The 24,929-nt window shown below is 23.9% G+C and overlaps 3 protein-coding genes and 1 long non-coding RNA gene across 8 annotated transcripts; 1 reads left to right on the top strand and 3 right to left on the bottom strand.

The window, feature by feature from the left end:
• Positions 1–1,529: 1,529 nt before the first annotated feature.
• Positions 1,530–18,979, top strand: LOC100866268 (uncharacterized). Of its 3 annotated transcripts, none has more exons than XR_015293012.1 (4): positions 1,530–1,665; positions 3,036–3,184; positions 7,228–7,489; positions 18,436–18,979. XR_015293012.1 is itself a non-coding variant. In XM_031916637.2 (3 exons), the coding sequence occupies exons 1-3, from the start codon at positions 1,575–1,577 to the stop codon at positions 7,396–7,398; spliced, it is 411 nt and encodes a 136-aa protein (XP_031772497.1). In that variant the 5' UTR covers positions 1,530–1,574; the 3' UTR covers positions 7,399–8,264. The 3 variants fall into 3 exon arrangements, 1 of the variants encoding a protein (XP_031772497.1); XR_015293013.1 differs by lacking the exon at positions 18,436–18,979 and adding an exon at positions 13,333–14,414; XM_031916637.2 differs by lacking the exon at positions 18,436–18,979 and having other exon boundaries at positions 7,228–8,264.
• Positions 1,574–7,431, bottom strand: LOC105735565 (uncharacterized). 2 transcript variants are annotated; one of them, XR_015293023.1, is made up of 6 exons: positions 7,149–7,431; positions 6,953–7,044; positions 3,313–3,467; positions 2,910–3,212; positions 2,017–2,623; positions 1,574–1,687 (listed from the first exon to the last, which is right to left on the bottom strand). It is a non-coding gene; the product is annotated as an uncharacterized LOC105735565 (long non-coding RNA). The 2 variants fall into 2 exon arrangements; XR_015293022.1 differs by lacking the exon at positions 1,574–1,687 and having other exon boundaries at positions 1,888–2,623.
• LOC100865669 (omega-amidase NIT2) lies at positions 17,936–21,845 on the bottom strand. 2 transcript variants are annotated; one of them, XM_086911299.1, is made up of 7 exons: positions 21,425–21,845; positions 21,189–21,335; positions 20,239–20,423; positions 19,676–19,844; positions 18,642–18,875; positions 18,364–18,511; positions 17,936–18,138 (listed from the first exon to the last, which is right to left on the bottom strand). In XM_086911299.1, the coding sequence occupies exons 1-6, from the start codon at positions 21,468–21,470 to the stop codon at positions 18,420–18,422; spliced, it is 873 nt and encodes a 290-aa protein (XP_086767425.1). In that variant the 5' UTR covers positions 21,471–21,845; the 3' UTR covers positions 17,936–18,138; positions 18,364–18,419. The 2 variants fall into 2 exon arrangements, with proteins under 2 accessions (XP_086767425.1, XP_086767426.1); XM_086911300.1 differs by having other exon boundaries at positions 21,200–21,335; positions 21,425–21,557.
• LOC147657172 (G-patch domain and KOW motifs-containing protein-like) lies at positions 21,741–24,152 on the bottom strand. The gene is made up of 5 exons (XM_086911295.1): positions 23,625–24,152; positions 23,146–23,497; positions 22,971–23,074; positions 22,545–22,849; positions 21,741–22,298 (listed from the first exon to the last, which is right to left on the bottom strand). Exons 1-5 carry the CDS (start codon positions 23,762–23,764, stop codon positions 21,832–21,834), a joined length of 1,368 nt encoding a protein of 455 aa, XP_086767421.1. The 5' UTR covers positions 23,765–24,152; the 3' UTR covers positions 21,741–21,831.
• Positions 24,153–24,929: the final 777 nt, after the last annotated feature.

Raw genomic sequence — 24,929 nt, forward strand, 5'->3', positions numbered from 1 at the left:
CGAGTAAATAAACAATTGTATAAATAAAAAGAAACAAAAAAAAGAAAGGTAAAATGAAAGTTTGATTTTCTGAAACGTTAATGTTAATGCGATACAGAACTGTCAGCGTCAAGCAATTTCCATGCTTTTGCCTCTCGCGGAAACGGTTCTACTCGTTAAGAAAAAAAATAAGAGGGGGAAAAAAGCTTTTAAAATGCTGGAAAAGCGTGCGTTGCCACACATAGCGTTTGTTGTCGCGTGAAACTACGACGCAACTATTTATTACTCGGTTTTCGAGGTTTTTAGCCGGGGACACGTGTCGTTGAAAGCGTTCGTAAATTTCATGAATCAAAGGAATAAAGAAACGCGAAAGTACTGATTGTCAAGGACCGTTTCTTCTAGAAAAGAATTTTAAGCACGCTGCTGTAATAGTTGCTTTTTGTTCTTTAAAAAATTTTTAAAAAATTGATTCTTGGATACACGTGAGAGTAAAATTCTCGAAAATTCTCTCATGGGACTATTTTTTTTTCTTTTTTTCAGTGGAAATGATACGTTGAGAATGATTTCCGAGAGAGATGATTTTCACTCTCAACCCAGTGTTCGAAAAAAAAATTATCCCGAGAACAACTTGTAAAAAATTTACTCTTAAGTTTATCCTTACATTTATCTATTGTTTTTTTTTTGTAATGATGAATTGTTAATTGTTAAGATTAAAATAATCATATGTTAAATTATATAAGAAAAGTGGATATATTCAACGTATAGACATAATACGTTGCCTAGTTAAATTACTACTGAATAATTGAATAGTGAACTGAATAATTGGCTTCGATGAATAATAATCAGTGTTTCATGCGCGAATGAATATTTAAACCCAAGTTCAAATGTTTGATGTTTCCGCCATTTGCATTATTTTTAGAAAGAGATGGCCCCGTTACGATAAAGGTTAGACAAGTGACGTTAGCCTTTTCTTGTTGCGTTCTTACTTATTGTTAGGATAATCGATCCTGCGATTGCGATTACGACAGAGTCTAATAAAGAATGAAACATTGGATCCGTTCATTTTTTTTTAAAGCACGTTTTTCACCTGGACTTCCCGCATCACCGTGTCAAAATTCTATCCTAGATAACTAATGACATAAAATAGATATTATATTTGAACATTTTTCAAGTATTTAAAATAAAAATTGTGATAAAAAAAGAAATGAACAATAAGAGTAATTTAGAAAATAAGGATTAGAAAAAGGAGAAGCATTATGATGTACTCTAATTCTGAAAAAAATTAAAAAAAAAGCTTAGTTGTTAATCTGGAAAGAGTCCAAGCGACAATTTCAGACATTTACAGGCAATCAAGCAGCCGGTTAAGGTCGCGAACAAAGCAATTATCCCACGTTAGTATCAATCAGGATAATCCCACGCGAAATTGATCCAACTACTTGAAAATACGAATGTTCTGATTTCTATCGCAGATAACATACTCCTGGCTGCCGTTGCAGTGCATGCACAGTGGTTGTTGGAATAACTACTTTTCATCTATCTAGCCTCCCCGGTGGACATCGTTCTTTGATCTTCTGTGGCCAACTCAATCGAGGACCATGAAGAGTAGTTCGAGCCTCTACTCGAAAATACTCGTGTGGGTATTCTATCTGCCCGCCATTCTTCTTCTTCTCCTTCCGTCGAGGGCCGGTAAGTCGAGAGTTGAACAGTTCTGTAATCGATACAGATAAAATCAGTTTCAATATGCACGAATTTCATAATTCATCGATTCGAAAATTTCGTATTTCAATTAACTCGTTTTATTTTCTGTATTTTTATACTTAAATTAGTTTGAAGTTTTAATATGTGTACAATGTAATGGAAATTGAATATTAAACAATAAGTTTTACTTATTACTTTAAGTCACATTAATTACATAAAAAAATTCTAACAATTATTTATTTCTTCGTTTTAAAATTTTGCTCTTCTATATAAAGTTTTAATCATCAAATTTCTAATCGAATAAATGAAATCTTTTAACACGCATAGAGACGTACATACACAATATTCGAATAAGTATTATATGATGTATTAATTAATAGCTTCGGCCGAATTAGTTGATTTAATCAATTGACTTTGCGTTCGAATTTATCGAATATTACCGACATTGAAAACTATCCGATCTTCATTGTAATTAATTGTTAATCCGTGCGTGGGATCGAAACGATCCGACCTTATTCCACAATGTTAAATAATAGGATGGAGACAGAAATTAATAATTTTCGTATCAATTGTTCGATCGTGTTCACAAATTCAAACGTGCTTGAATGACGGAAACCATTTATAATACTGTCGCGCCATAGTCATATGTATATATCTCATGCTCAATTCGAGATGGTGAATTTTTCTTTTTCATCAAATTTATCTTCCAATTAATTACATATATTCTGTATTATATAAATGATATTATAATGATAAATATTTAATTAAAGTGGTCAATCGTTCTCAATGTTTTTTAATATATTGTTAAGATTATCACATTGAATGTTTTCTTTGATGATTGTTGTTTATTAACCAAATCCAGTGTAGATTTAATTAGATAGAGATTAAATAAATTTTTGTTCGGTTATAATAAGTTAATTTATGTTAATTCCAAGTTTAATTTCTCCTAAAATTAAATAAAAATTCATTAGCCAATTTAACAATTTGTGTTTGGATTAATTTTCTTAAATTTGATCACTATCAATTGTTTATTGTAATAAACTTACCTCAAAACTAACCTAACTTAACTAAACTATTTTGAAAGAACATTTTTATCGTAAAATCCTAAATAAAAAAATTTTTGATATAACAATATATAAGCGATTAAAATTTAAATATTATTTCAATAAAGGATCTAATGTTATTAAAATATTGATGTATGTAAATAGAATAATAATTCCATGAAAACGTACCATGAAAACCATGAAAACTGCAATGCGGATCTATCGAACAAAAATTAGTGCACACGATAATTAACAACACATGCAACCGACATGCAACCAAGTATCGAAGACATTCAAGTGAAAATCATTTTTCAGCCGCGTTGGAGGAGAATTGCACGGATTTCCAAGGAGCGATCGTTCGACACGGTCTCCTTTATGTACCAGGACCTGCGGTTTGCAGTCTCTGCGTCTGTTACCATTCGGAACCAATGTGGTGTCAGTCCATCTTCTGCACACCGCCTTACGTGAGTACTTGTTCGTTCAAAACACTTGCTGCAAGCAGAAATAAATAAAGTGCAGTATTAATAATCAAACTTGTCAAATTATATTTCTTTTTATTTTTTTTTTTTCATTATTATTAAAAACAGCTTACAGGTGTCGTCGATTTAATTACTCTTCAGTTTTTATTGTGACAATATAATTTTAATAATTCTCCGTTTACAATAAATTCCAGCTTTGTTTCATCTATTGATGATAGATGCAAATTTATCCTTACTTTCTTAACCACTTTTGGAACCATTTACGTTTCTGTAAAAAAAAATTACTTTTGAGAGAAATTGGTTTATAATAATTGGAGTGTCGAATTCGTTACGGGGATCAATATATATGCACGTGCTTTTTACTGAAACTAGGTTAACGATTCGTTATTCATACGTTGCCTTATATTTCAAACTTACAATATTTACACAAGAAATTTCATCTTAAAAATTATTCAGAAATTGAATTTAATAAAAATTCGAAATAAAATACAAAAAAAAAAAAAAATAAATTAAATGATTGCAAATTTAACGCGAAACCGATCTAAAAATATCGTGGAATTAACGGATCAATTACTCGAGATTAAAAAGTGAAAGAAGAAAAAAAGGGGGAATCTTTGAATGCACGACACTTGTAAAGTCCATGGTTCGTGAAATTGGCGAGTAATTCAATTAAACGAAATTAAAACGACGGTTTAAATCTGTTTTCAATGGCGAGCTCCGAAGTTCTATCTTTTGGAATTTTTAATCAGCGAACCTTTTCTTACATTAGCAACCGTTTATATAGTCGATGAAGCAGATAAGAGGGCTGCTGAAACTTTGTTGTTAATTTTCAAATCATTCAAATTGAAAAAAGAATTGAATTGAGTCGATCTCAACAAAAATAAACAATGTATCTCTTGTAACTTCCTTTCCTTTTTTTTTTTTTTTTTCTTTTTCAATTTCTTCTCTGAACAGATAGGACGTTTAGAAAAGTAGAAATTAGCGATGTGTGTGATCTCGGGCTAATGAATATTTTTTTCCATTGGGAGATTTATACGCTTCACCAGTTATCTAGACTTTTCTTCTGCGCGACATTGAACGAACAAATGAATAATAAATATTACGGATGCAACCATTGCTGCTCTCGATCTAGGCCATCCTTTCCTTCCTCGACTTTTTTTCTTTTTCTTTTTCTTTTTTTTTTTTTTTTTTTATTAATCAAGAAAAGGAAAATTCGTTCGTTCGAGAAATTACGGTTCGCAGGAAATTGTATTACATCGCCTGGAATTACGTTACTCGATTATTCTCACCCGTTTCTTAATAAATCGATGATGTAGTAATAATTTTCGATACAATACTTGCATTTCATTCGTTGCGAAAATTAAAAAGAAAGTCTTGAGGGGCGAAGTGTTCGTTCGTGAGATAACGTTGTCAGAAATCAATAGAAGATGCTGACGACATTTGTTGTTTCCGTAAACAGAAGGCTAATTTATTTAGGAATTGTCTTTAACACGATTGCTATCGGTAATACAGTTAATATTCACTTTATTGAATTTTTCATTCAATGTGACATGTTCGAACTCCTAATGAGATTCTTGTTGTAAAATCGTGCCTTCTACGACTGCCGTATTTTTTTCTCGGTTTTCTTCTTCAATTGAATAAAACAGATTATTCATTGCTATCTAACCGATTTTTAACAAACTTTTTAAATATTTCGATCAGAATAATTGCTTTTTCATTTTTTAAAAAATTGATATACGTGATTTTTCGATCAAAGAAGAAGAAAATAAATTGGATGATGATTATATTGAGAAATAATGATTTCGAAGTATCAATTTTTAAAGCACGTGTGTCTTGAGCTTATTTAATACAAGTAATAATTTCTTTAAAAGATGAAATGGATAGTGACAAAATTCGTGTAAAAATATTTATTTTTAATAAAAAGTGTCTCCTAACGAAGATTTTATTCTCATATTTTCAATCTACATATTCCTACTATGAAAATCCTATTAACGGTAATTACATGTTGTCACAACGTGTATTCTTCTGGAGAGATTATGTATCATGTAATTCGTAAGCGAAGAAGAATATCGAAGAAAATTCTCATAGGTTTCCCCTTGTTTAAGCTCGAATCAAGGAAATCCTATTTTCAATAGAAGGATTACTTCTTTGTACAATCTATGAGATGTTTGATGCTTGGTTTTTTTAAATACATACGCACATATATAATATAATTGCTGTTGTAACGTTGCAGTGTAAATTCAATTTTAATTCCGCAATTTCCGCGTTGCGTAGCAAAAGCGTAAAATCAATATCACATACAACGTTTTCTTTGCATTAGCGGATTTCAAACATGTCACATATTTCTTCGATTTATGTTGCAAAAACGTTCGTGTTGTTTAATTGTAAATAATTATCGTGGGTATATTTAGAGAAAGTTTGAATAATCTCACTTTCAATCAATGTACTTTTTTTTTAATAATAAATTTTTCTTTTATGAATATCTATTCTGTACAAAAAATGAGTAAATGGCTATTGGAACGATAAGAGATAAAAGATTATATTAAAATTGATGCCAGTTTCACTTTTTATTTATATTATTTGAATATGATTTTCAGTGATAAGTTTTTTTTTTAATAAATATCTATTACAAGAATAATCAAGACAAAAAGAGACAAAAGAAACAATTGTTAAAAAAATTTTATATAAATATCACTGTTCCTTGTTATATCTCGATTTTTTCTTTATTTTGTATACATTGTATATTTTTTGTGAAATATAATATTGCCACGTATCTTGTCTTTGGTTACAATCGTTATTTTCCAGTTAAACGCCTCGAATCACGTAGCTTATCCCCTTTTACTCGACATTTAGGCCACCTGATCGCATGCGATAAGTTTTATGCTAATCTTGTTCGATTATAATATCTTTCGTTTACAAGAAAACGACGAGACTAGCGAATTGCATGCCTTTCGAAACAAAGTACTTGTCGTAATAGTCAAACTTTAACCAATTTTGAGTTGTTCTTATACCATTTGCTTGTACCATTTTTGATGAAAATAGAACACGTAGAACATTGTGTTTCATTTGATAATTTTCTGAATTTTTGACATCTTGGAAGTATATGTGCATAATATATGACGGATAAACAGCACGCCTGTTTTGAAAGGATGAGAACTGAAAAGGTTATATCGTTTGACGCGATTTTAACTCGATGTCGATATTTATTTAGGAGATAATGTGTTGAAAACATATTGGTGAAACCAATAAATAAAATATGATGAACAAAATTGAAATTAGTGAAGAGATGAAATATTTTTAGTAATTATTTATGTTGCAGTTGGAATAAAAAAAAATTTATTTAAATATAAATTATTTATAACTGGGATGAAACAAAATTTAAAAATTGTGATGCGAATTAAGCACCACTCCATGCAAAACTTTACTGCGAAAATCTAGTTTTACTGATTATACATATATTATAAATTTTGTTACATATAATAAAATTCAATAGAACTAGATATTGGTGCTTAATCATTGAATATATTAAAATTTAAAATCTTTTTTAAATTTACAAACAAGATAATTTCAAAATTAGTTTATTATTTAAGTTTATTCAATTATAATTTATTTCCTCAATTTTTTTAAATTATTTTATTATATGTATAACTCTATTACTATCTATTTACGTTAGAGTACGCTTTTATAATTATAAAATATATTTAAATCCATAATCAATAATATATTATCAAAATCAATTTATATTCCACTTACCCGAAATATTCTCCTAATCTATTGCAAACTCGTCAATTCTTCACCTAACCTCTATATATAACCTCATATCAGAAGCAATTCATTTACGTGCACTACAAAAGAAAAATCAATTGTCCTCAAAATGTCATTCAATTCATTTTATCATACCCATCCTTATCTCCTCTTACTACGACGCATACATCGCATTTTTTCATACCTTTAATTCATTCGTGGCCTGAATTCTCGAATCGTTGGATGACGATTGACTAATACGATCGATCGATCTTATGCCACAGAGATGCAAGAAGTTTCGGGTCGGCGAACGATGCTGTGAATTCGAATGTCTGGACGATATTGATACGAATTGGACAGGGCCTGATCTGATTATTGCAAACGGTTCCTCCAGGATTCAAGAACAAGGGATATTCTGGCTGATGAGTTTAATAATGCTGTTAAGAGCGTTCTAATTTTTTAACGAGGATCCAGATGGCGTCGTCGATGGAATTCGATCATTATGGAATACCACGGCGAATATGGACCAGTAAAGGATTAAAGAAGGTACGATATAATATGATGATGAAATATCGCGTTTGTACCTGTTGATTATACCTCGAGAAATAACGTGCTATAATTATGAAAGTTTCTTGCAAATTTTTTTTATTGTTCTTTCATTATGGATTGATTATAAATTATAAATCAAATGGATTTCATATCTGATAGGCAAAATTAAATTAAATTGGATTGGTTTAACTTGCTTCTTTATAATATTAATTTATTTTATATATATTATACAGATAGATGATTGTTACTTACTGTTGTAGTTTTTTTTTAATATTATTGCAATAATATTTAATATTATTCATTTAATCTTGTTTAAATTTTATGATATTTTCACTGGGAAATATGCACAAAATGGCATAATGGTACATGCATACTTTCTAATTTAAATTTTTATGAATTAAATATTTGTTATTCATCATCATTGATTAAATGAAAATGAAAACATGAGAAATTGAATAGCATTAAAAGTATGAAAATAATAATAATAATTTATTATATTTTCTTCTTGTTAATGATAATAATAATAATAATAATAATAGTTTGACAAAAAGAAATTAAATTGTTGACACATGTAGAACAAAATTCTATTTTAAACATGAAACATGGCTATTTTGTTTACAAATATTTAATGCATGTAAATTAACAATTTACATAAATTAAATGAAATAGTTAAGAAAAGACTATTGTAAAATAAAAAATAGATTAATTATTACAATTATTTCTATGCTTGGCAAATAATTGATAAAGTGATATAAAAACAAATTAGTAAATTATATTATTTTTAATATCTCTTTATAACCTCTTGCTTCATAATTTTCTTAATATTATATTTACATATTTCTCGAATTCTTTCACTGCTATGAATGAAAAATGATAAAACATATATCTACTTACTTGGATACAATGTGTATTTTCTACTTGAATTATTGATTACAATCTAAAATAAAAATTCACATTACAAAGTAAAAAGTTAAATAAAATTATATAAATTATAATAGAAAAATGTTTTTCTCTGCCGTATCTTAATTAATTTCAAAAATTCAAATTATAATAAATTTATAAATCTAAAAAGAAATAACAAGGGAAACAATTATGTGACCAAAAAATAGTTTAATAATAAAAATAATGCAAAATATTTATGAAATATAGACTACTACTTTCTTATACAACAATTTTTTCCGTTTTTAAAGTTACACAATAAATCGAGTTTCCACAACGATGAGAATCAACAGAATTAAAATAAGACCAGATAAAATTTAAGACAACGATATCAGAGGGATCAAATCAATGATTTCGAAGTTATGGAACATCGTTGCCAAGAAAAATTACTTTTTCTATAAAAATTTTTACATCAAATTTGACATATTCGCGGAATATTTCGTAGCCAATAGCAATAATAAGTGTACAAGTATTCCACCAAGAATATAAAGATAAAAACTTTTAGAGAGCGATAATATCGTTGCGTTTCAAAAATTTATTTTTTTATTATTAATTACAAAGATCGTAATAAAAAATCGTAACGAGATGGAAAACGATGATTTATTAATGAAAAACGTTTGAAAAAGTTCTGTAGATATCAGTGATCGTTCCGTTGAATGGTTCGTTCGAATTACGATCATGATTATCGGATGGAAAGGTCGAGAGCTTGGCTGAATATCGACTTTGATGCTTCAACGCCTCGTCTCTTTTTTAGTTCACTAACGTATAGCTTAATCAATACATAGATCTTTTTGAAAAATTTTTTTTAGATTTTTGTTCGATGAAGGATCGTCACATTATTATACTCACAGAAGATTTTTCAAATTTAAAATTTTTTAAAAAATTTTTTGGTATTATAAATTTTGATTGAAAAAAATACTTCTAGAATCGATTGGAATTGATAAACTTGAGATATCTTTTTTCTATTGATAATTTGATGAAGAAATGTATCCTTGAATAATCCTGATATTTATTTTATTAGTATTATTCTTTTTTTCTAATTATTTTTATTAAGAAGAACATTATGATAGACGTTATAAAGATAATGGATCGATAATTTCTAATTGATTGATCAAGTTTGTAACGTCAGAAAAATACTTTTTATATCAGTCAAAATGAAGATAAATGCACATTAACAAGTTAATCCTCTTGTTGTCCGTAGAATCTTACTATGTACTTAGTTACGATGATTTCGTATTAGCCATTATTTCAATTTTCTAATTTAACTGTGACGTTTGATTTAATGATACCATAATCAAATGATACGATAACAATTTTGTCTTAAAAAGCTTATCTCATGATTCTGGTTTGAAAAAAAAAATAAAACTTTTTAATTTTATATCTTCTAAATGAATTTCTTAATGTCAAAAAATTAATAATTTGATATTAAAAAAAAAAAAAAATTTGGATTATTTTTTATATTAATGAAATATATATTTTTTTTATTTCTATTTCTCTTTTTTTGATATTATAATTTCTATGTTATGTATAAAAAAGAAAGAAGTGTCACAAGAATGCAATAAATAAGTTCTGCAATATCATAGAACTATTCGTATTAATCGATTAACTGAGCTCTTTCAAGACAGCAATATTCAATTCTCAAGATCTTTATTTATTGATTAAAAAATAGTTGAAAATTTCTACAGTTTTCTATGGAGAATTTTAAAATTAAAGATTTAAGGAAATTTATTAAATTTAAATTAATATTATAACTTTATTAAATCATTTAAGTTCTAGTAGAAAAATTTTTGTTTGATATTTTCCTTCTTTTTTAAAAGATAAAAATTTTCATAAAATGATTATTAATTTAACATAAATACGATTTGTTGTTTTAATTTTTTTTATTATTAAAGTTTACTTTTTTTTAATAATTCAAAGTTTAAAAAAAAGGCCTACAAAAAAATTCCAAATTCCAAAATTGTCGCGCTCTTTTCGTTTTGATATTTCTCAAAATTTAATAAAAAGCATACACAAATATTGAAATTCATATTACTTGTGAGCGAATTGTTTGAAAGAAATGTATATATCAAGTTTTCTGAAACAAATTACTTAATTAATTATAAATAAATCCATCCATTGTCCATATTATGGCCTATGAATTTTTAACGGCCGAACATATCAATTTCTGAGAAAAGGAAAAATGTAATAAAATGAAAACGATTATTATTAGCGAGGCAGAAGTGTAAAATGTTTTTAGAAAGTTAATAATAAAGTTGTATAGAAGGTAAAAAAAGGATAAATAATATTATAAGCATGGAAACGAAGTTCAACGTGAGATGAGCGAAAATTGATCGAAAGATTGAATTTAATCCTTTGAGGTTATGAAGAGCACGCTTTGATGTCTTGTTTGAAAGGAAAGACCTGGGTTTATACAAGAATTTTAGATCGTTTAAAGTTAAAGTTTATAGCTCGATGAACGAGATTATTTTTTTTTTAATATAATTTTATTTATATTTTCAATATGTTAATGAATTTTTTTTATATTTAATATATATTTCATTCGTAAAATTAATTATAAATTATATTTAATTAAAAACAAATTCAAAATATTTAATGTGATCTTAAACATTTTTCATATTAATTTTGAAAATGCTAATTGAACAAATTTCAAATATCATTGATTATAAATAAATAAATTTACTTTTAAGGTTTGCAACCTCAAAGAATTAAATCATGCATATGACAAAATTTTAAAGCTCTATTGAAACACACAAAAATCACTAATAGCCACTAGTAGTCACTATTGACACTTAATCGAATGTAATTACATACTCTTTTAAGCTAAAATTTTTAAAATATTCAATTATAAATCCAAAAATATAATGCCAAAGCGAATTATCCGTGTTGGCCCAGTAAAGAAATACATTAGCATTTTCGCAAATAAAAATAATACATATTTTCTATGTATAAAAGTATGTATATTAATCCATATAAATACTTTATATGTACATATTTGTGGAACACAATTTTTCAAGATAACATTACAACATATTTATCTACTCGAGAAAAAGAAATATTATATATATATAATATTACACAGAAGATTTAATAAATATTTTATTACTGTTAATAAAATTATTTCTGCTTTTATTAGAATCTAATTAATAGATATTCTAAAGCATCATTTATCAAATAAAATCGTATTGAATACAAGCATATGCTCAATGAAATTTAATATAACACAATCTTGTAGAATTTTAATGAAAGGGTTATAGTGGACTCAATTTTAATATATCATATTCGTACGTTAACCTAACCTTAATATCTTCTTCTTCGCTTCTTAATTCTTATTACAAACAATTATTAAGACTTTGCTTTAGTTATTAGAAGAATGACTAACGTATCATACTTTATTCAAAAACTTATTAAAGCCATATTATTAAGTCGTATTATTAATAATTCTTATAATTAGTTATATTAATTATAGTTTCTACTATAGTGATCTAACCAAAATTGATGAATGACATTTTATGTTTCTTAAAAAATATATCTTTTTTTATTTTATAAAAATAATATAATAATATAATACCTAGCAGAGACGATTTCTTTGAAACACAATTAAGTGTTTTTCCCGTGTTTTTAATTATTAAAATAATTAATTATTAAAATATTTATAAAATTAAAATAATTAAGTTTACAGATATTTTATTATAATTGTTATTAAGAGCTCATAAATTTAAATTTAATATTTTAAATATTTTTAAGAAAATATAGTTCCATAAAAATATATCAATCATAAAGTTTTAAATATTGTTTTAATTTAGATATAAATTAAAATAAAGACTGAATGATTAAAGAAATATTTATAAAAAAAAATTAGATTAAGAACAAAAATTAAATTAAGATCATAGTAGCTACAGATATTATGTATTACAAGTGAATAAATATTAATTAAAATCTGTGATCTGTTATAACATAAACTAGCAATTCAATCATAAAACAAATATTGTTTAATTGTAAGTGCCACAATGTAATCAGAGTATAAAGTCCTATACATCAATTGATTTAAAATAATGATTGATTGATAAATTGTGACAACAGTAATATTGAAATATTAATATTAAATTATTTGATCGATAATATATTTATAATTTATACATGACGATCTAAAAAAATTTTGAAAAACTATGATAATTATGAAAATAAAAAAAAATTTAATTATAATATTCTATAAAAATTATAGAATTTCTCATGTGAAATTAAAACATCAAATTAAAGTGAAATATAGGGAAAAAACTAGTCTAATATGTATATTTCATTCATTTATTTAATACTTGTATAAATATAATAATTTAATATTTGTATGAAAAAAAGAATATCGCCTCTGCAAGTGTGTTAATCCAATAATAAATTTTCTTTTACAAATATATAATACTGTGAATTATTTTAAAGTTAAAAATATATATATATATATATATTCAAATATTGCATTTGAATTGCAAAACAACTAGAAGTATAGAAATTCTATATCTCGCCCGTATTAAGATATGAATTGTTTCCTTTGTAAAATTCATATATTTATCGATGATTATTAAATTGTATAAATTTTATAAATTCAACAATTTAATTGCGTTATTCTACATCAAACATTTATTATTTTTTTTTAACTAATATTTTATTTTAAATAATTTAATATAATCACAAACAATTTTATTATTCTCAAGTTATAAAAATTTGTATAATTCTATGTAAATATTTGCGATACTATTTATCAGAAGAAATGATTCTACGATTCAAACATTTTTAAAACCAAATTAATGACAGAATATAATTTTTGTTTTTTTTTTTTCATTTTTCATTTTCAAGATCAAATGAAAAAAATTAAAAATAAACTATATTTTTCTTGTTTTTTATGTTTTTAGAAAAGAGTTCAAGAGTTTTTTTGTTTTCTATTAACCTCACTATTTTCACATTTATGTTTCTTGAATATCGTTACATATTCAACGCAACGACTTTATTATGTTCACATTTCGTGTGATCGAGCGTTAGATGGCGTTGTGAATGTGAATTTCATTGTTTTCATACATTCTTGGTTTCAACATCATTTGTATATGCATGAATACATCTAGTAAATATGTTTTCAATATTCTCTTTTTATTTTGATGAATTTTTTGGAATAATTTCACATTTTATTTTTTTTTTAAATTATTATATTTAATTATTTATTTATATCTGCAAATTTTTGATAATAAATAATAATAAATAACAAATAATAAATTAATTTTTTAATTTAAAGAAAAAAAATAATTTAAATCATAATTAATTAGAATTGAAAAACAAAAATATACGATGAAACATAAACAGTTATATTCAACTACTATAAAATAATAACAAATATTTTCACGAGTGTGAAATTGTCAAAAAAGATAATATTATAAATGAAATTGAAAGTTTACCAGCCAAAGATTAGATTCAGTTAAATTGATAAAAAGTTGTGAACTATTGCATTGTATTTATAAAAGCTGGAAAATTACTATTAAATCAAATTAATATCAAACTAAAATATTGCTGGTTACACTTTATAACTTTATTTTTTATTACGAGAAATTGAAATTTATATATAATAATAATAAATAAACCATACTTCGAACTGGAACATAATCAAATGAATTTTTTTGTTTACATTATGATATATAATTATATGTCATAATTATATAATATACATTATTTATTAATAATAAATTTTTAATTTCAATATTAAAAACAAAATTACTCTTCAAATTAATTGCGTGCTAAATCAATATTATTGATGGTTAAAAATCGGAAATCCTCTTATTTCCACTTGAATGAATATCGTGCAGAAGCCACTAGGAATGTTGACAATATCACGTTAATGTTATTATTCTCGATTAAATTATCATTATTGTCGAGTAAAATCCTTTCTATTGTATCATTCTGTTAAATTTAACCTTATTTTATTAAACTTATTAAATTTAACACCCAATTATATATTTATGTTTTGATTGATAATAAAAATAAAATATGTTATTGTAGAATTGTTAAAATAAGACAATGTTTAAACAATGGAGAATCAAATGATAGAAATTCTATTACATTTGTTGTTATATTGTCTTTTGCTATTACAACAATATTTTTTCTATTCACTAATTATCCTTTAATAATTAGTGTTTTTGATAATTGATAAAGAAGTTCAATAATTTTAATTTAACAAATTTTAAAAAAATTTGAAAGTTTTAATTTAATTTATTCAGAAATCAATCTAAATCTTTAAATCTTTAATTTTTTAAAATTTTAATCATAAAATAAGAAAAATTAATAAAAAATTATAAAAAAAACAAAATTTATTCCGAAAAATAATAAATATATAAAGATATTTATTTATTTAATCATCGATAAATTTTTCTGGTCATATTATTTTATATCTTATCTTATTGTGTTATTCTTTATTAAATCCAGTTCCATGTATTGTTTAATAATACCAAAATTGTTGTAGCAGATTGTTGTATAACAATGGATCTTAGATTTATTGTAAATAATCAAATTCAAACTTCATAAAGATTATATATATAGCAATTCTTTATCATAAAAATTATTAAAAAATTATTTATATGAATAATTTTTATTGTTAAATTATAATATGTGATAAATCGTGATGAAATCTATATTGATAAAAAAATTGGATATTTCCAAGCAAAAGAAAACTATTTTCTGTTTTAGATGTTTTAGATTATTATTTTTCTTTCGATATATTTAATAAAGATATTTAAAAGCAAAATATATCATAAAAAACTTTTTTTTAAATTTACGAATTCTGACTTGTTATGCGGATTATTTAAAAAACAGTTGATACATAATATTTACCAACTTCCTAAAAACTATTATAATAAATATTATAATTAATCCTAATACTATTTTTTATTAACAATTTTCTTATTTATTGATCCTTTTCTACGAGTTTTCTTTAACAGTAAGATCTTAATGATAAAATTTTATCAATTAGATTTTAATATCAAAACTTTTCAATTAATAGTGTTAAGATCTTTATTATTTTATATTTAAGATCTCGAACGACGAGCACTTAATAGAATTGATGCAATGTAAAACTCGATATCTTTATTTCTATATAAAACAGCTTTTTCGCTTTAAACATATAATATATTTATATTATATTTTTATTGAATTGTATTTTATAAAATAAAAACTAGTTTATCAATAAATATTCATTACTGACTGTTCATAAAATTCTGTCTAAAGGAATTGCCGTTAATTTAAATCAAGTAATTCTACTTGTCGTACAGGGTATTAAATAAATTATTTATGATAAATAAGCATACGTCCAAATGCAGTTCGAAAAACTCAAAAGTTCAATGTTATATCGTCATGACAATAGCTTGACTTTCTATCTTTTTATGTATTGATTATTATTATTTACTCAGAATATCCGTTGTAAATGAAAGCAGAATTGTTAAAACGATAAGTTTTTCTAAAAAAAAAAAACCTGTAATTTTTAAATATTTAGACATTTTTAGATATTAACTTATCCTATGATCAACAAAAAATGTAAAAATATAACCACGATTCCAATCCGTTAATATCTAATAATGATTATTTAATAATTGTGTATAATCTCTCTAATGTAAAAACATCAATAGGATGATCATTATCAACTTGTATTTATCTTGTAAAACTTACTTGTTTTTTTATTAAACTTATAATGATAATATCATCATGTATAATGATAATTTATAACATGTAAAATTTCTGTAATATTATTTTTTAAATCGTGCAAAAGAATTCAGAAAATTTCATAAAAATATCAATTATAATTCACAAGGAACAATGTTCACACGTGATAAATTGGCATTGAACTAGAATTTCTGATGCGAACATCAATAGTATTTGAAGTGGGGATATAAAGCACAACGTACAACATGTTTCGAATTCATTATGTATTTATAAAGGATTGTCAATTCAACGGATGATCCGAGTAAATTTAAATTGTAAATAGACGCATTGCAGATTTCAAATAAAAATATCGATAAGAGCGAATATGGTATGCAGAAAAATCTGCTTGGAGAATAGGAAACGATACATTTTTATTTGTAAAGTTTGAATATCTTTAATATCAAAAATATTCAAACTAAAAATATTTTGGTTTAATTTATTCGAGGTCAAAGTTTTATTATAATATTATTTATCTTTAAATAATTTTTTGTAATGTATTTTTATATTTTAATTCTAAATTTACACCAATTTTAATCTTTACCCTTCATATTTTTTAAAAATAATTATTATATGTATATTATATTATATGAAATCGTACGTTATATAATAATTATAAATTATATTATAAAGATATAAAAAAAAAGTAAAAAAATTTAAGATATCCTATTTAAACTTATTCAAAAGAAACATCTTTATAATATTTTGATATTGATTGATTGATTTTGAAAAATCTTCACACATAACACAACACAATCATTCGTTTTGAATTAAACTTTTAATTAATTAATAATTTACTGTTTTATTCGAAAGATAATTATGTGCTATTTTATGTCATATATATTATAATAAAAATTATATATATATATACTTATTGTATATTATATTTTTGAATATAGATTAGTTACAATATATTTTGACCTCGAATGTGTTAAAAAAAAAAAATAAAATAAATCATTGTAATTAACAATAAGTTTCAAAAGTTTAAACATATAAAGACAAATAAACTAAATTATATTGTTTGAGAACATATTACGCTCGAATCGATCATTCCTTTCTTAATTTTTTTCGAAAGGAATTTGGCGGGCATGTATAATATAAGGAATCTAAAAATAAAAGCACTAGGGAATGCAATTTCTTCAGTTCAGTCGCAAAGTTCGACGACTACTTGGCATCCCTCATTTTGTTGCGATCTGATTTATTTTAAAGGAAAAGAGAACAAAAACAAGAGGAGACGATGATTTGTGTTACTTCTACTTATCTTCCTCGAGGGATAATGTGAACTCTTTCCAGCTGGCAAATAGCCGATAAACGAATTGCAATTCTGAATTTTTTCCTATTATATTAACAGTGTGTTTTCACGTTTTTGCTCTCTTTAACCTTCTATCGAGACATTGAATTAATCATTATTAATCGACCAATTTCTCTAAGCTTGTAATTTTGAACTAATGTTTACATATAAAAAGTGTTATTAATCTATTTGAATGTAAATATTTAGATCGATTTATATAAATTTAATATTGCTACATATACGATAACTAGCCTACCCACGTTGAAATCTATATCAATATCGGGCTTGCTCACTGATAAGAATCGGTATACTTATTGTTAAATCAATATATCGATCCAACTTGCATCTAAAATCGATATAATATCAGTTTATACATACTACATTAATTTGCATTATAAAACCTAAAAGTGATACGCAATGTTTCATCGTGTGTAGGCCATTATACGAGAACTACCTTGATTGTGAGGTTATCATTTAATCATCAAGAGGCCTTTCATGTATGAATAATCATTTTAAATCCATCACAGATTATAATAATTTCTTTAATCGATAATAAAGATATTTAAAATTATACATATACATCTATTTGTGTTCTTAATTGTATATTGTATGTATGTTGATGCGGGATATAACATAATATGTTCGATGCAATATAAAATGGATTCTATACCACGTTACATCCTTTATAGTATTCCTATAATCAATTAATACAAATAATATATTATTCGTAGATATTAATATCTTATTATTAATAATTAAATTTATATAGTATTATTTTTTAATTATCATACTTTGCATTATTAGAATTATTTACAAAAGATTATTATTTAAAATATTTTAATTCTAATTATTTACATTTTTTATATATTTTCATTTATTTAATATAAATGAAATATAGTACATAAAAATAGAGACTTACTTAATATTATTGAAACATTAAAAATTAAAAATATGATTTTATGTTTCAGTATAGAATTAATCTTTTTTCCAGATAGTGTCATACAAATCGGTACGTCTCTGATGAAACAAGGGTATTTGAGCCCTTACCTCTTCAACAACTTTCAAATCTGTTATTAAAATAATAAATTGATGTTAAAAAAAATAAAAAAAAGAGGAAACAAAAATAAATAGATTAAATAAATTAATTTAAAAATAAATTGGATCACTTCTCATTTTTTTTATTAAATTGCCAATTACCAATATCGGTGACCACCATGCTCTCATGAGTTTCCAGATCATGAAGAATTTCTCCCCAGGGACTAGTTAACTGTGTGTGACCCCATGCGACATAACTGGCCGAAGGATTCCGAGCCGGAGATATACTAGCGACGTATAATTGATTGTCATTCGCTCTGGAACGCTGAAGCAATGACCAATGCAGTGGTCCAGTGGTTAAATTGAATGCCGCCGGATATATCAGCATTTGGCAACCTAACCCGGAGAAATGGAAAATATGAAGTTACGAAATACCAGTTATGTAATTCTGTAACACATTTCATAGTTTAGAAATATATAATATTTATATATTAACTTTATTATTATACAATGATTTTATTATTATAATTATACAATTTTAAAATGCAGATATAAAATAGAACTATTTTTTCATATATTTTCTTAAAATTATTTAAAAATTATTTACAAAAATGTAAAATTGTAATGGAATTAAAAATCTAAAAAAAAATTTTATATGAATATGAAACTAAAATATAAATTTAAAATGTAAAACGAATATTGCAAAATTTTATTTTATATCTATATGTATGTATTTAATTGTTTTATTAATCAGTAGGATTTGGAAGGAATTTTATTAATATTTCATGGATAGAATATAGATTGAAAAAGCTCAATTATTAGTAAATGTTTTCATATTTTGAGGTAAGGATTAAAATACTAATAATAATCATTATTTAATAATTTTCACTTATCATACATTGATATAGTAAAATACGGATAATGGAATTTACTCAATATTTAATCACTTCCATAATAGCATAAATAAAAAGATTTACATGTACAACATCTAATACACATTTAATCTCATAATTTTAATGCGAGAATTAAATATAATAAATATTTATTCAATTATAAATATATTTTTAGCAGAAAATAAAAAATTAAAATTAATAAAAGTATAAATAATATTGTTGAGTTTCATTGACCTGAATTCTTTATTATATATATAAAGAAAAAAAAATATAAGTAAACCAAACTTAGTTGATCACTTTTACCTTTATTTCGATAAATGCGTGCCATTTCCTCGAATCTAATATCATAACAAATGCCAATACCAATTTTGCAATTCTTCACTTCGAACATCGTCAGAGAATTACCAGAACTGAGTGAATCACTCTCGCGAAAAGTAATTTGGCCAGGGATGTCAATATCGAATAAGTGTATCTAATAACATAAAAAATTAGACACTAATTGTATTACTATAATTTTTATAATTTAATATCGAAGTTATAACCAAATTTTATCATTAATTTTCTTTCATTTTTTACATTTAGCAATTGAAAGCACTATTTTTCATTATTTTTTTTTTATAAAATATTAATCTTCCGAATAATTAAAATTAATGTTAATTTATAAAATAAACTTCTGTTACTTCTATTATGAAAAAAATATTCCTTTTTTTTTATCATAATATAATGTACAAATTATATATAATAGAATATAATAGAATACAAATTATTGTAACGGTTTTAGAATACGAGAAAGTTTCTAAAATGAGAAAAAATCATTTTCTACTCCACTATTTCGCTACCATAAAGATACCATACATATTGCTTACCTTCCGATGTTTCGCTATCAGAGTTCCATCAGGTCCCCAGATAGTGCAAGTATTGAACAATTTATCACCATCTCTTTCAGGTATTGTACCACCGACTACATAAATGTTGTTTTCTTTAGCAGCTTTTGATAAAGCGACGCTCGTTTCTCCATCAGGAATATGCTCAGCATATTTAGGAAAATATTCTACATTGCAATATTCCAATTAATTAAAGACTCTTTTGTTTGAACCAAATTATATTAAGAAGAAATATTTTTTTCAATTTTATTGATTAATAATTATTTATTTTACTATTAAATTTTATTATATTTATTAATAATTATTTAAATAAGTAATAAGATAAATAAATTTGATAATTCTTATTTATTTTTTCTTTCTTTAAATTAATTCTTAATTAATTTTTTTTTGTGTTGACTATAGTTTCTATAAAATATAATTAAATTATTTCATCAAAAGAAAATAAAAAATTCTTTATTCTTTCATAATTTAAAAAATTATTCTTTCAATAATACAATCATTTAAATATGGAAAAATTCCAAATGCATATATGTATTTTACTATATCTACTACTACATACTATATATTTTTTTTAATTGGATATAAAATTTAAATAAATTTAAATAATGAAATTAAAGAAAAATGTGAATAAAAAATTTGAATGATGCATTTGAAAGAGACGGTTTATTATTCAACGACTTCGCAGTATTTCTCGAAATGAATACACAAATATTAAGAATTATAAGTATAAAACAAATAAAAATAGTAATTATTATTTATTATTATTTTTGCATTAAAAATGTATTCTAAAATTGTATAAAAATTAAAATAAAAATGTGAACGAAATATGCAATCTCCATAAAAATAAATACTTACAAATAAAATATTTTATATATCTTCTGTTCTACTTTTTAAAAATATTTATTAAAAAAAATTAGTTAAAAAATTATTACGTATTCCATACGGTGAATTAAAGCATTCAGGAAAAACGACAATGTCAGCATTCTGCTTTTTTGCGCTTGAAATGTATGAAACTGCCTTTTCTATGTTCTTGGTTTTTACTTCATGAACTTCGAGCTGTACTAATGATAATCGAAATGCTGAAAAAAAATATTGGAAAAATTAAACATATTAAATTATATATTTTTCGAAATTTATCTATAATATTTTATAAAAATTAAGTACTTACTCGACATTGTTCGTACTATTTGTTTAGTGATGTTCATAAGTACCATAATGTTTTTTGAGGTTATCTATATTAACATTCCATATCAACGTTATGTAATCAAATAATTTCTGATATTGTAAAAATTAATGTTGATATATAATAACATATATATTTTATATAATTATATAATCTTTCAAAAATTGTATAAAATATTAATAAATTATTTGATTTTTTAATTATTTCTATAAAAAAAATAAATTTTTTAAAGATCGTTATATTTTTTAATGTAATATCATATTTAATATAATATTTGCAAATAAGAATAAGAAAAAAATGGTTTTGTAAAAATACATTTTATTAAAAAATGTGTATAAACAAAATTGTACAATTTGCCACGAAAGTAAAATAATGAAATACATTTTTGAAAATTATCGTCTACTAGAAGATCGAGATCTTGATCTTTTTCGTTTTTTTTGTTTCCATCTATCTGTATAATCTTTTTTATCTCTAATTTTTTCTTTTTCTTTATCTTTTTTCTTGTGTTTTTTATTCGATCTTTCTGGTGAATAATGTTTTTTGTGTTTCTTTGACTTTTTAGATTTTTTTGATTTATAGGAATCACTACTAATGGAACTACTCCTTTCTCTTTTTCTCTTTTTTCCATAATCACTATCATTAACATCAGATTCAGATCTTTTTTGACTTTTTGATTTTTTATCAGTTATTTTATCATATTTTTTCTTGTCATGTGTAATACTTTTTTTCTTTTTTTCATTATTTTCGTCATCACCCAAATTTTCAGATTTTTCAGAAGATATCGATTTTCTTTTTCTATCTGATTTCTGTTTAAATTCCTTAGTTTCTTTGTCCTTATATTCTTCATATTTCTTCGCATCTAAAATTAATCCCATAAAATACTAAAAGCCAAAACATTTATATTTATTATGATTCTTATAAAAAATGAAGAGACCTTTAAAAATTATGTAATATCACGAAATTGTGATAAATATCATTAAAAATTATAAATATTTTAATTATAAATATTAATAAAATAATAAGTCTTATTCTCACTTTATTAATAATTTAAATATTGAATTCTTTTTAAAAGTCTCTTAATGAAAAACTAATTATTCATACTAACTTAAAACTTTTGAATTTTTTGAATATTCTGATTTAGTCACTGGCTGAACCATAAATTCATTTACAGATATTATGTTTCCACCAAGAGCTAATTTTATTATGAGTCTTCCTGCATCATCATCAAATCCTTCTATTTGACCATAATTATTACTTTGTTTTCCAGCTATAATTTTTACAAATGTTCCTTTTTCTATTTTAAGTTCTTCTTCTTGTTTGTTAGAATCTGTATTTTTTTGTTGAGTTACTTTGTCTGCTCCAAGACCCATACCTTTTGGTCGTAATTCTGGTATAACTGCTGACACAACTCTATAACAATAATAATAAATAAAATTTAAAAAAATAATGACTTTTTTCTACTTCTTAATATGTGATTTAATAAATCTATAATATTTATTTTTAATAAATTTATATAAAATAAAATTTTTACTTTTCATTTCTACCAATTCCTTTTCCTGGTTGCCAACCCATTCCTCGTAACATTGCGAAACCATAAACATCAACAGGAATTCTTTCATAATCTTCTAATGTAGACTGAAAAAATAAAAAGATAATTTATAATGTATAAAAATTATTGACACATAATATCTATATTAATAATATACCTGTTCCTGGCCTCTTAATGATTGATCTTCTACTAAAGGTAAAGTAAAATCATTTGTTTTTGTTTCCTGCTGCTCTTTTGATTTTAATTCTTCAATAATTTCTTTAGCTGCTTGTTCTTCTAATGTAACAACTTTATTATCTACTAATTGTTCCTTTGTTATAATTTGTGGTGATGCATTTCCATTAGATAATTTTGATTTGATTTCCTTATTAATATTAATATCTTCTGTTTTTTCTTTATTTTCTTTAGGTTCAAAAATATCTGCATCAATATGATTAATAATTCTGTCATGCCAAGTTTTTGAACCTAATAATGGAATGACAAGAGGTTCATCTTTTTTTTCCTCTTCACTGAAATAAGAAATAATTTCCAAAAAAAATTTATTATCAAATTATAATATAATTATATAAATTAGTTATTGTCGGGTTTTATAGGTTAGGTTGAGGTTATGTACAAAAATTATATTTTTTGACTTACCCTATTACTTTAATATTTTTCTCGTCAAGACATTCAATATAATCAACTTTTTTTTCTTCTGGTGGCACAATATTTTTTAATACAGGTTTCTTAATAGATTTTGCAAAACCGAAAGAGACCTTCTTTCCTTCTTCTGCCATTTTTTAATAATAAGTATTATAGATTAATATATATAAAACATAAATAATAATTTTTATAAATTATGTACATGAACTTAAACATCACATTTTATTAATTAATTTAGAAAGTACTTTAGAAATTCTTAAAACACTGTTACAACGTTATGTAAATGCTCGAATAAAGCGACATTAGAATCACTAACCTATACTGATAACATATAGTATTTTCGCTTAAGTCAAAAGATCAATATTCATATGAATAGAATGTTTGTTTCTCTTAGAACTATATCCTGATAGGTTAAATTTTAATGAAATATTATGTAAATTTTATATAGCATATTGTTTAAATATGATATAAATTTAAGTTGAAAATATATAACATAAATATTTTATATTATACGTTCATCTTAATCAATTGAAAAAATTTTAAGATAAAATTGATTATACATATATTTACAATTATATATTGAAATAAAGACACGTTTAATTATCAAATATTTTATAAATATATTATTTTTATACCGTACTTTATTTATAAGTCTATAATTATATTTACAAGTTATATGCTTAAAATTATATATAAAGAAGTTATATATAAATTTATATTATTTATTATATTTAATTTTTAATATCATTTCTCTCATAATATATCTTAAAAATTTTTATTTCTTGAAAATACTGCATATTATAAGCTTTTGATTCTACCCTAGTTTATGCATCATAGCGCGTGACAGCGCTATTATGTATTATGTTATTTATATTTTATTCAAGATCATTCTATTTTCAGATTGCACTCTCTATTCCGCTGTTTTGTATTTTGTAAATTACCGTATAGAGATGTAAAGTGAAAACTATTTTCTCTTTAAAGTTTGATGTATTTTCTATATCAGAAAAATAGCAAATTTTAAATCAACTTAAATCAAGCTACGGATCATATTATAGAATCACATGCTCTATTTGATGTTTAAAAGAATTATTTTTTTTCTATTCTTTTATCAAAATATAAATATATATATATATATTTAATTAATAATTATAATAGATAATTTTGATAAATTTTACATGTATTTTTTAGTGCATAAAAAATATAAATATATACATATGAATAGATACATTATTTTCATTATTTCTTTATTCTATTTTCTTTATTTCATGCGCATTAAATTTTTAAGATTGATAAATATGT

This window comes from Apis florea, unplaced genomic scaffold, assembly GCF_048593485.1.
Source record: "Apis florea isolate Af1SG1 unplaced genomic scaffold, ASM4859348v1 contig_3203_pilon, whole genome shotgun sequence".
In the NCBI taxonomy this organism is placed as follows: domain Eukaryota; kingdom Metazoa; phylum Arthropoda; class Insecta; order Hymenoptera; family Apidae; genus Apis; species Apis florea.